General features: G+C 43.7%; 1 protein-coding gene across 1 annotated transcript in view; it reads right to left on the bottom strand.

Annotated features, from left to right (window-relative positions):
- The window catches only part of LOC141124861 (vomeronasal type-2 receptor 26-like), a 167204-nt gene extending 154212 nt beyond the window's left edge, over positions 1 to 12992 (bottom strand). The window contains exon 1 of the mRNA XM_073612305.1: positions 12778 to 12992. Within this exon, the coding sequence (XP_073468406.1) occupies positions 12778 to 12992 (215 nt within the window). The remainder of the gene's footprint in view (positions 1 to 12777) is intronic.
- Between the last annotated feature and the right edge of the window lie 719 nt (positions 12993 to 13711).

Raw genomic sequence — 13711 nt, 5'->3', positions numbered from 1 at the left:
GGGGTCACCTTGTTAAAGGGGGCTTCCAGATTCCGATAAGCCCCCCGCCCGCAGACCCCCACAACCACCGGCCAGGGTTGTGGGGATGAGGCCCTTGTCCTCATCAACATGGGGACAAGGTGTTTTGGGGGGCTACCCCAAAGCACCCTCCCAATGTTGAGGGCATGTGGCCTGGTACGGTTCAGGAGGGAGGGGGGGCCGCACTCTCGTCCCCCCCTCTTTCCCTGCGGCCTGCCAGGTTGCGTGCTCGGATAAGGGTCTGGTATGGATTTTTGGGGGGACCCCACGCCGTTTTTTTTTTTTTTTTGGCACGGGGTTCCCCTTAAAATCCATACCAGACCTGAAGGGTCTGATATGGAATTTAGGGGGAACCCCACGTCATTTTTTTTTTTTTATTTTGGCCAGGGTTCCCCTTAATATCCATACCAGACCTGAAGGGCCTGGTATGGAATTTAGGGGGACTCCCACGTCATTTTTTTTTTTTAATTTTGGTTCGGGGTTCCCCTTTGGGGAATTCCCATGCCGTTTTTATCAATGAACTTCTATGTGTATTGGCGGCAATGCAATAGCCGCGGGTAGTTTTAAATGAGTTTTTTCCTTCAAAATGTCATTTTGCTGTCAGACTGTTCTAAACACAGGAAACATGCGCCCCTTTACAGGCATACTATAGACACCCCCCAGGTACGAAATTTAAAGGGATATTACACTTTTATTGTTTGACTTTAAGCATTATTAAAATCACTGCTCCTGAAAAAACGGCCGTTTTTAAAACTTTTTTTTGCATTGATCCATGTCCCCTGGGGCAGGACCCGGATCCCCAAACACTTTTTATGACAATAACTTGCATATTAGCCTTTAAAATTAGCACTTTTGATTATTCATGTTCGTGTCCCATAGACTTTAACGGTGTTCGCGTGTTCGAACGAACTTTTTTCCTGTTCGCATGTTCTGGTGCGAACCGAACAGGGGGGTGTTCGGCTCATCCCTATTTGGGACTTTAAATGAGACATGCAGCTAGGAAGGGAACACAACATAGTACTAGAAAGAATATCTAATGAGTGCACCATATATGCGACCGCATCGTGTTGCATAGTAACAAGTTAGTGGACAGTCAAGTAGAAGAAATCAAGGAAGCTTTATTGGATGGTCAAATACATAGTATTAAAACGTCATATAACAGCATGATGGTATGGCAGCCTATTATAGTCATAATGGTACCATAATACACAGTCATCAGACTACTATTTGCATGTAGCTGCATCATAATATCAGTAATGTCTGATGAGTGGACCATATTGGTGAAAAAATAGCCTGCATATACACATAATCATATAGTAAAACATACAAGTACATGTTCCATAAAGCTGATCCAGAATAACAAAGTAACCCAGCAACAAATCAGCACGATGTGGATCGCAATGGTGAGGTAAAAATTGGATTCAAGCTAATAGTTGTGTGTCTTCACAGTATCATAAAGATAATTGGTGAAATCCAAACGGCATAATAACATGGAGATATAGGGAGGTTGTTAATGTGAATAGCATTAAAGCTCATGTCTCATGTCGCTGCATGTCTAATGTCGCAAAGTCCCAAAACCCCCCTTTTTTCCTTTTATTGTATACATTTTGGGGATGGAGGTACATTTTCTCAAATGTCCTCATTTAAAGTCCCATTTAGCTAGTTTTCTCATTTTGCATTTGGTTGGAGATGTGAATGGGGGAAGTACGAGTGCTGCAGAAGCGGTGGGTTCCCAATTAGGATTGACGAATGCAGCAGGAAGGGCATTATGGGCACGACGGGCCTGTGTTTGTCTTCTTCTTGGTGGCAGCGGGACACTACTTGTGCTTGCCACCTCACCAGCTTGAACTGCACTTATGGGACTCGCCACGTCACCAAGTGTTACTGCAGTGCTGGTTTGACTATGACCGGGGTGTACTAGGCCGCTGGAGCTTGCCAGTTCACCAAAACGCTACCAAAAAAAACTGTTAGCGATCGCAGGGATCAGGCCTGACTGTGCGAACGCTGCAGTTATGCGTTTAGTGTTTTGTAAGTGACAGTGATCAATCAATACTGCACTTGGGTGGGCTGGGCTGGGCCGGGCGGAGGGGCAAAACGCAGGTGCTAGCAGGTATCTGGGCTGATCCCGCTAACACTGCATTTTTGGGAACCCTAAACTGCTGGGGACGCTAGTATAGATCTGATCGGATCAGATATTGATCCGTTCAGATACTATACCACTAAGGGAGGTGTACGGTGCATGCGTGGGTGTTAGCGGTACTGGCGCTAACCTGACGCTGCCTGGGGCTGGTGCTTGCCAGTTCACCAAAATTCTACCAAAAAAACTGTTAGCGATCGCAGGGATCATGCCTGACTCTGAGAACGCTGCAGTTATGCGTTTAGTGTTTTGTAAGTGACAGTAATCGATCGATACTGCACTTGGGTGGGCTGGGCCGGGCGGAGGGGCAAAACGCAGGTGCTAGCAGGTATCTGGGCTGATCCCACTAACACTGCGTTTTTGGGAACCCTAAACTGCTGGGGACGCTAGTATAGATCTGATCGGATCAGATATTGATACGTTCAGATACTATACCACTAAGGGAGGTGTATGCTGCGTGCCTGGGTGTTAGCGGTACTGGCGCTAATCTGATGCTGCCTGGGGCGACGCATATCACCGCCGGGAGATCAGGGGGCTAAACCTTTATTAGGTAATAAACGGCGGGTGCCCTGACACTATAAAAAATAAACTAACTAACCAGCATCACCCGTAACAGTTATACGGTGATCACTGGTGAAAGGGTTAACTAGGGGGCAATCAAGGGGTTAAAACATTTGTTAGGTAGTATATGGGGGTCCCTGACGCTATAAAATGCTGACGGCGAACACTGGCGACAGGGGGTGATCAAGGGGTTAAACCTTTATTAGGGGGGGTTAGGGGGGTACCCTAGACCTAAAGGGGGCTAACACTAACTGCCCTACCACAAATGCCCCGTACACACGGTCGGACTTTGTTCGGACATTCCGACAACAAAATCCTAGGATTTTTTCCGACGGATGTTGGCTCAAACTTGCATACACACGGTCACACAAAGTTGTCGGAAAATCCGATCGTTCTAAACGTGGTGACGTAAAACACGTACGTCGGGACTATAAACGGGGCAGTGGCCAATAGCTTTCATCCCTTTATTTATTCTGAGCATGCGTGGCACTTTGTCCGTCGGATTTGTGTACACACGATCAGACACTTTGTGTGTCAGAAAATCCAATGGAAAATGTGTGATGGAGCCTACACATGGTCGGAATTTCCAACAACAAGGTCCTATCACACATTTTCCATCGGAAAATCCGACTGTGTGTACGGGGCATAACTGTTACAAACTGACACCAATGCAGTAATCAGAAAAAAAAACTGCTTGGTGTCAGTGTGACGGGGGGGAGGGGTGATTGGGGGGTGATCGGGGGTGATCGGGGGGGGTCGGGGGTGTATTGTGTGCCTTGCATTTTCTACTGAGTGTGTAGTGTGTTGTGCACTCACATTGATGTCTTCTCTCCTCGGCGCCGGAACGGAAAATACCGAGCCGAGGAGAGATGACATAATTTCCTTTGCTGCTGTTTAGCATACAGCAGCAGAGGAAGAAGCTGATTGGCTGGGAGTGATCGCGAGGGGGGCCACGAATGGATGGTCTCCCCCTCACCTCTCATCGCTCCCCCCAGACAAAAGCCAACCGCCTCGGGCACCGGGGGGTCCAATCGGACCCCCCGCCCGCGTAAGGCAGATCACGTACAGGTACGTGATTCTGCCTGCCCGTGCCATTCTGCTGACGTACATCGTCGTGAGGCGGTCGGCAAGTGGTTAACAGTATCTTTCCCTTGTTTCTCCTTTCCTTTTTTCTTCTTTTTTCTTTTTTCTTTCCATCCTATTATCCTCATACATGAGATCATTTACCAGTATTGATATTTCAGTCATACATTGTTCATTTTTCTTATAATATCACTTTATTTTGTATATATTCTATATTTACTCTATACGTGAAGAAAACACGTATATATTTACCTTAATCACTCTAAGATTCATCAAACATTCCCTCTATTCTGTAAATTGATAATTCATTATCTTAAGATCATGCCCCCCTTCGTCCACAGTTTGATCCCATTTGGGGTGGCCGGGTGGTCTGGAGGCATGACTCAACTGATGTGCAGATAACTGAGGGAATTTTTTTTTTTTTCTCTTCATTTTTATTTTTATACTTCTTAGGGTCTTATACTCTCTAATAATAGGATTGCGTTCTTGATTCTTTTTCAACTTCCTTTGCATATATTTAAGCTCTTTGTTGTATTATCTAAATGAGATGGTATCATCAATTGTATGACAATGTTTCTTAATTTCTGAATCTTATGTACATGTCAATATAATGTTATATTATTCTTTTTATTGTAAATTCAATAAACATATTGAACAAGAAAAGGCAAAAGTGCTTAATTGTTAATCAGTCATCACTTGATTATAACACCCTCTGATGGATGAATCTCATCACACCGCATATGTGTGCAAGAAAAGAAGGAAGGCTTCCAATAGTGCATTAATTCAATAAAATGGTATTTATTAAAAATTAAACCACTCACATTTAAAACTCTTGTAATTGTCTGTTACAGGCACTACATTTTGCACATTGTTCATTTTAATTTTGTTTTTTCTCATTTCATTGATTTGTTAATATATTTGTATACAAAGTTTAAGTGATTTTGACATTTACAAGTAGTATTATACGCTACAATGGGGGTCATTTACTATAGCGCCAAAAAATTCTCCTGCAGTACCAAAAAATAACTCTCAAAAAATGCCAGAAAGACTTCAACTCTCAGAAAGTCAGCGCTAATGCAAATGGAAAGCAGCGCTATTACGGCAATAATGCCTGTCAGATCACATATGCTGGAATAGTGGAAGTCAATGGGGCTCGAACCTGCAAAATCCAAAGTTCTCACTGAAGGCTTATATGCAAGTTCTTTGCCATAAAAAGTGTTTGGGGACCCGGGTCCTGCCCCAGGGGACATGGATCAATGCCAATTTTTTTTTAAAACGGCCGTTTTTTCGGGAGCAGTGATTTTAATAATGCTTTGAGTGAAACAATAAAAGCGTAATATTCCTTTAAATTTAGTACCTGGGGGGTGTCTATAGTATGCCTGTAAAGGGGCGCATGTTTCCCGTGTTTAGAACAGTCTGACAGCAAAATGACATTGGAAAGGAAAAAAAGTCATTTAAAACTACTCGCGGCTATTAATGAATTGCCGGTCCAACAATACACATAAAAGTTCATTGATAAAAACACCATGGGGATTCCCCACAGGGGAACCCCGAACCAAAATTAAAAAAAAAATGATGTGGGGGGTCCCCCTGAATTCCATACCAGGCCCTTCAGGTCTGCTATGGATATTAAGGGGAACCCCGGACAAAATTTTTTTTAAAAATGGTATGGGGTCCCCCTCAAAATCCATACCAGACCCTTATCCAAGCACGCAACCTGGCAGGCTGCAGGAAAAGAGGGGGGGATGAGAGAGCGCCCCCCCTCCTGAACCGTACCAGGCCACATGCCCTCAACATTGGGAGGGTGCTTTGGGGTAGCCCCTCAAAACACCTTGTCCCCATGTTGATGGGGACAAGGGCCTCATCCCCACAACCCTTGCCCGGTGGTTGTGGGGGTCTTCGGACGGGGGGCTTATTGGAATCTGGAAGCCCCCTTTAACAAGGGGACCCCCAGATCCCGGCTTCTTCTTTCTTCTATCTTGTATCTTCTTTCTTCTATCTTCTATCTTCCTTCGGTTTCTGCCTCCATCTTCTTCTTCTTCTGGTTCTTCTGGTTCTTCTGGTTCTTCCTCCGGTGTTCTCGCCCAGCATCTCCTCCACGGCGTCTTCTTCTCTTCATCTTCTTCTCCGGGCCGCTCCGCATCCATGATGGTATAGAGGGAGGCTCCCGCTGTGTGATGCTTCTCGTCTTCTGACAGTTCTTAAATAACAGAGGGCGGGGCCACCAGTTGACCCCGCCCCACTCTGACGTCACAGGAAATGCCACAGGGAAGTCCCCGTGCATCCGAGGGGGCGGGGTCACCGGGTGCCCCCCCCATTATTTAAGAACCGTCAGAAGAGGAGAAGCGTCACACAGCGGAGGCCTCCCTCCATGCCATCATGGATGCGGAGCAGCCTGAGGAGAAGAGGGGAACAAGATGCCACGGAGGAAGATGCCAGACGAGAAAACCGGAGGAAGAACCAGAAGAAGAAGATGGAGGAAGAAACCGAAGGAATATAGAAGATAGAAGACAGAAGATAGAAGATATAGAAGATAGAAGAAAGAAGAAGCATTTAAATAAAGGAATTGTCAAAAACTGTCTCTTGTCATTTTTAACATTTTTGACAGTTTTTTTGTGAAATGATAGGGGTACTTTTGTACCCCCTTACCATTTCACACAGGGGGGAGGGCCAGGATCTGGGGGTCCCCTTGTTAAAGGGGGCTTCCAGATTCCGATAAGCCCCCCGCCCGCAGACCCCCACAACCACCGGGCAAGGGTTGTGGGAATGAGGCCCTTGTCCCTATCAACATGGGGACAAGGTGTTTTGGGGGGCTACCCCAAAGCACCCTTTCAATGTTGAGGGCATGTGGCCTGGTACAGTTCAGTAGGGGGGCACTCTCTCGTCCCCCCCTCTTTTCCCTGCCAGGTTGCGTGTTCGGATAAGGGTCTGGTATAGATTTTTGGGGGGACCCTACGCCATTTTTTTTTTAATTTTGGCGCGGGGTTCCCCTTAAAATCCATACCAGACCTGAAGGGTCTGGTATAGATTTTGCGGGGGACCCCACGCCATTTTTTTTGTAATTTTGGCCGGGGTTCCCCTTAATATCCATACCAGACCTGAAGGGCCTGGTATGGAATTTAGGGGGACCCCCACGCCATTTTTAAAAAAAAATTTGGTTCGGGGTTCCCCTGTGGGGAATTCCCATGCCATTTTTATCAATGAACTTTTATGTGTGCTGTCGGACCGGCAATTCATTATTAGCTGTGAGTATTTTTAAATGACTTTTTTTCCTTTGAAATGTCATTTTGCTGTCAGACTGTTCTAAACACGGGAAACATGCACCCCTTTACAGGCATACTATAGACACCCCCAGGTATGAAATTTAAAGGAATATTACACTTTTATTGTTTCACTTTAAGCATTATTAAAATCACTGGTTCCGAAAAAACGGCCATTTTTAAAACTTTTGCATTGATACATGTCCCCTGGGGCAAGACCCAGGTCCCCAAACACTTTTTATGACAATAACTTGCATATTAACCTTTAAAATTAGCACTTTTGATTATTCATGTTCGTGTCCCATAGACTTTAACCACTTGCCTACCAGGCCAATTCTGACATTTCTCTCCTACATGTAAAAATCATAATTTTTTGGCTAGAAAATTACATAGAACCCCCAAACATTATATATGTTTTTTTAGCAGAGACCCTAGAGAATACAATGGCAGTCATTGCAACTTTTTATCTAGCACGATATTTGTGCAGCAATTTTTCAAATGCGTTTTTTTAGGAAAAAAAACAGTTTTGGGCTTTAAAAAAAAAAAAAAAAAACAAGAAAGTTAGCCAAATGTTTTTGCATAATGTGAAAGATGAAGTTACGCTGGGTAAATAGATACCCAACATGACACGCTTCAAAATTGCACATGCTCGTGGAATGGCGCCAAACTTCGCTATTTGAAAATCCCCTTAGGCGACACTTTAAAAATTTTTACTGGTTAAATGTTTTGAGTTACAGAGGAGGTCCAGGACCAAAATTATTGCTTTCGCTCTAATGTTTCCCTCACATGTGCGGTTTGAACACCGTTTTCATATGTGGGCGGGACTTATGTATGCGTTCGCTTCTGCATGCAAGCTCACGGGGACAGGGGCGCTTTAAAAAAAAATTATTTTTTTATTGTTAATTTTACTTTTTTATTTTAGCTTGACACTTTTTTTTCCCAAAAAAAATTTTTGGATCACTTTTGTTTCTATTACAAGGAATGTAAACCTCCCTTGTAATAGGAATAACCATGACAGGTGCTCTTTACAGTGAGATGTGGGGTCAATAAGACCCCACATCTCACCTCTAGGCTTAGAAGCCTGAAACAAAAAAAAAACGATCTCCGTTTCCCAGCTGAAGCGGCGCCGTTTTTTTTAATACAGAGGCTGGGAATGACGTCATAACATCACGCCTGGCCTCCGAACGATCATAGAGACTCCGGCAACCATCTGGTCCACCGGAAATCTCTATGCTAAACATCCAGGGCTGGCGGATCCTGTGACCGACTCACCAATCGTAGCGGTGAGTCGGTACAAGCACTGGAGGGCGGCGGGAGGGGGGGACGTCCCCTCTCGCCTCCCGTAAGAATGATCAAGCGGCAGAACAGCCGCTATGATCATTCTTATGGTGTGCAGATTTGCCGGCGATATCTGGATGATGTCTGTAGCTACAGGCATCACTTTGGCGTACGGCGGGTGGGAAGCGGTTTTAATGGTGTTCACACAATTTTTTGTCTGTTCGCATGTTCTGCTGTGAACCGAACAGGGGGGTGTTCGGCCCATCCCTAGTTATCATTGAGAATCATGGGGTACAACTTGTCAAGCAACTCGGAGGTCCAAAGTCGCCCAACTGTGAAAAAAGTCATATATATTTTAATAGAAAGGAGCTCTCATTTATACTTGCATTTACATCAGCAGAACAAATGCAGGAAGTGATGTGTGCACATGGGCCAGAAGCAAATGTGTGGGGATGCCAAACAAATCAATGAACCCCACCCACCCCAAATCTAACTACCATATCCACCCCCGCATTGATTAAGTACAAGTGCATATCATACCCTTATCCAGAAAATGAGCCGCACCTCCTCTTTGCTAAAGAGGGACCTCGCCATGTCCACCTAGATGGAGATCCTGACCAGCACAGGAACTTCCTGTGATTACAATGACTTATTTCTGGGTCAGAAGGCGAAACCACACTCTTTTGATCGCAACCACTATTAGAATTTTATTATCTTTGTTTATTTGCAGATATGCAAATTTGTATTTCTACTTATGATATTTAAAGGCGTTCGATAAGAAATGGTGTCCCTGGGTTAGCAGCGGGAGGAAATCGTGCAGCTGAAATCACACACTTTCATTCCCGCATGTCAGTCCCGACTGCAGGGGGAATTTCAGAGACATCTGTGCATGTTTCTGCACTGATATCAATACAAATAGCACCCCAAAGTTGCACCAATTAAAACAGTGCAATTGTCACCGCTTTGACATGTCAAATCGCACCAATGTGAACTAAAGCTGACACATACAACACTGCCTATCCACCAGCTGAATTCATTACCTGCAATTCTCCACAGCTGTTATATATAAAGATTCCACCTTTATCATTAACTTGCAGGGGTGCAGAAGCCTAGGTTTACATTGGAGAGATTTGTCATGCAATTTTAGAGATCAAATCGCATGACTATTGGCAGCAATGGCACTGTTCCAATCGATGCAACATTTTGTTTGTGGCACCGCACCAATTTGCTAAAGTAGTTCCTGCACTACTTTTGCCGATTTCAGGTGCGACTTCCATAGACATTTGTGTATGAAGTCACACGGATGTCTATCCAGTAGCACCTGAAATCATGCTGACCTTGCGACTTTGAAATCGTGCTACTTCAAGTGAAGTAGCGCTATTTCAAAGTAGCATCAATGTGAACTAGGATGAAAAGATTAGTTTTTTGGTGCACAAATACATATTGAAATAAAATATAAGAGATATTGCACTTTCCTAAAACCACCACCCACAAAAACTAAAGAGAAAAAAAATAGAAGAAAAAAAAAAAAAACACCACACCAAAGCTCAATAATGTACTTTTATTTTACCAGCAGAAAAACAAAAAAAATTACATTCATTTACTAGCTTCAAAAAAATTTGGACAGGATATATGGTGCTACATTTAGCAATGGGGTTTTAAGGGCCCTGCTCATAGTAGCTTACAATCTAAAATTTGACAAAACCTTAGAGTGGACACAGCTTTAATTTCAGTGTATAACGGCCAACACATCACATTTTTATCTGCAAGATTATAGAAACATACTCAACAGTCATTCCTTCAAAGCATTCCAACATAATATTAAAAGACTTATTAAAAAAAACCCACCACCAGCCCACAATCCACACATACATACATTGGTGACCATGTTCTGCTGGAAGCTGCATTTCGGTGTACACGATTAAACGAGATCAAAAAGAGTAAGTCAGCAGATGCTTCCAAACGATGTTTGCATGATCAGACAGGAACAATACACGCACAACATTGACAGCATGGCCACATAAACCCACTTTTGATTGAAAAAATGCACAAGAATTTCATCAAATCTCCCAATATCATTCCTTCTCCCCCACAAATCACACAAAAAACCTGACCTTCTCAGGCCAAATGAACCCCCCCTACTGCAGGCCTTTATATAAGAGAGGTTTTATTGTTAGCACACTGACCCACCCAATAGAAGAACACGCCCACCAGTATCTTTCAATCTGTCTCTTCATGTATGTCAAAAGTGATTGCACCTGATGAGCAGGAACACATAATAGTATTCGCAACTGTTTTAGCCCTTGACTATGTGCATCAAATCTCCAACTACAGGCCAAAGATCAAAGTCCATTTGCATCCACATAAACAAAGCAACAGTTTTCAAAGCATATGTACCTGTGCAGTGTAAACCCTAAAATTTGAAATGTCCAAGTCCCTGGGCATGATTAGTGCTAATAAACATTAACATCAGTCCCTGGCTGCAACAAGCTTCCAATCTAAAGTCCAAAATTAACTTTCTTACATTAGAACCTATTTCCACAGGAGACAAATAAAATTCCAGCATGTCTTTGGATTGTGGTGAGAAACCCACACAGGGAGAACATATAAACTTCAACACAAGGATTAGCATGTTGGGGAATTGGAACCAACATCCCAGGTGCTGCTAGACAGAACTGCTACCCACTTAGCCACCAGGCAGCCCCACACATGTTCTCTGCATCTCTGTGGTGTGAACCAGCCCTAAGTCCATAGCCATGCTCAGTGTCACAAGCAATATACAATATATTGGCCTAAGTATTGGGATGCCTGCCTTTAAACGCACATGAACTGTAATGGCATCCCAGTTTGGGTTCAAAACTCATTTGGCCCACCCTTTGCAGCTATAATAGCTTCAACTCTTCTTGTCCACAAGGTTTAGTAGTGTGTCTATGGGAATGTTTGACCATTCTTCCAAGTGCATTTCTGAGGTCAGGCACTGATGTTGGATGGAAGGCCTGACCTACAATCTCCTCTCTAATTCATCCCCAAGGTGTTCTGTTGTGTTGAGGTCAGGACTCTGTCCAGGCCAGTCAAGTTCCTCCACCCCAAACTCCCTCATCCATGTCTTTAGTTGTTTGGTTTTTAAGTAGCAGCATTTATTAATATTATTAATATTTTATTAGAAAGGATACAGTCTTTAGCGCAGTGTATTAATTTATTGAATTTAATTCGTTTTGAGGTATGTATAAAGAATGGTGACAGAACAATTTGAATTAAAAGTGTAAATGCACTTAACACTTTCCACAAAAAACTTCCCCCTGGATTTAACCTTGTCCCCTCTAGATCCCTTTTTTTTTGCACACATAAAAAAATCTTCATTTTTAGTTTAAAAAATTATCTCAAAGTCCCCCGGAACATAATATATTTTCTGAAAGCAGAGGCCTAGTAGAACACAAATCTATGTATTCTGCAAGTAGAGAGTCTCACTGCCAGAATACATTGTTTCAATGGGGAGGTTTTAAAGTGATCTCTTTTACAACAACAAAAAGTAAACGATCGCTTCATCCACACAAACAGAGCGGACAGAGGAATCCCCACACTTTTCATCTTTAAAGAAAAGACTCTTCCAGCAACTTCTCCAACACCCTGACACTGTTATAGATTGTTACAAATTTTGTCACCGTCACCCACCCCCTGTCACCGTCATCCACCCCTGTCATCATCACCTACCCCCTGTCACTGTCCCCCATCCCTGTCACCGTCACCTACCTCCTGTCACTGTCACCTATCCCTGTCAACGTCACCTATCCCTGTCACCGTCACCTACCCCTGTCACTGTCATCCTTCCCTGTCACCATCACCTACCCCCTGTTACCGTCATTCATCCCCTGTCACCGTCACCCTTCCCCCTCAGCGTCACCTACCCCCTGTCACTGTCACCCATCCTCTGTCACCGTCACCTACCCCCTGTCACTGTCACCCATCCCCTGTCACCGTCATTCATCCCTGTCACCGTCACCTACCCCCTGTCACCGTCACCCACCACCGGTCACCGCTACCCACTCTCTGTCACCGTCACCCACCTCGGTTACTGTCACCCATTCTCTGTCACTGTCACCCACCACTGTCACCGTCACCTACCCTCTGTCACTGTCACCCATCCCCTGTCACCCATCCCCTGTCACCATCACCCACCCCGGTCACCATCACCCACCCCCTGTCATTGTCACCCATCCCCTGTCACCATCACCAACCCCCTGTCACTGTCACCCATCCCTGTCACCTACCCTCTGTCACTTTCTGGACAGCTTGGTTTGCATGTAAATGAGAAGACATTCTATATACATTCTTATAATATTTCCATCACATGTATTTCTTCCAATCATTTTGTAAAGTCCTATGTGTTGTTCTTTGTCACCCTGAACACATTTTTCTCTTCCTAGCAAATAAGGTACACACCTGTATATCTTTTTTTCAGATGATGCTAGATCTATTTTTGATCTCACAGTGAACACTCCTCCAATGATCAGATCTCCATCCTGAAAGTATTGGAACTCATTAAATACATCAGTAAAATGAAGGGCACAGGCCGGACTCTGCAATCCTGATCTACAGAGTGTCATACATTGCAGGATCACACAGAACTGGAAGATGTAGGTATATGATACACCCATGGCTCCGATCACTGGGTTCTTCTTTAATTAAAGCCTATAATTCTCCATTGTGACACAGATCTCTGCAGCATGGGTATCACAATGACAATACAACGAGATGGCTTCTCTTCCCTCCTTTTATACAGTTCAGTACCATATATCTCTCTTTGTTCTCAATATACTGACATCATCTTCTATCGACTTTTAGTTGTTTGTGCAGGTAGTTTATTTGTGAGTGGTTAAGTTTAGTTCTCTATTATTCATATTATTTTACCAACTGTAAACCAAGACACAGAATTTCCTTACAATAAACTCTATTCAGCAAGGATCAGTGCTAAATATTTTGTATGACAAATAAATCATACAATATGAAATACACAGGTAGTACCAGATAATATTATAACGATTCTTCCACCTACAATAACATTGCACATAACTGTTCTTGACATGTGAAGGACTTACTTACCAGTCCTCGAATACCCCTTTACCATGCTCTCCACCCTCCAAACCTTCCCACAAATGACTCAACAAGGTATTGGAGTAAATGGCCTTAACAGCCTTTTATTAAAATTACCATAAAACTAAATAAATAACATTTTAAATAATTTTAAATAACCGTTAGTATTCTCTTGGGGTCTTGAAGGGGAACACAACCACTGGTCACTGCGATAAACTTCAATAAACTTTAGGCCTCGAGTCGCAACCCCAGGACAGCGAGACAGTACCCAACCTTCGCAGTG

The sequence above is a fragment of the Aquarana catesbeiana genome, linkage group LG01 (assembly GCF_042186555.1).
Source record: "Aquarana catesbeiana isolate 2022-GZ linkage group LG01, ASM4218655v1, whole genome shotgun sequence".
Taxonomy (NCBI): domain Eukaryota; kingdom Metazoa; phylum Chordata; class Amphibia; order Anura; family Ranidae; genus Aquarana; species Aquarana catesbeiana.
Note: the sequence above shows the minus strand (reverse complement) of the source record. Positions and strands in the feature narration are given on the sequence as shown.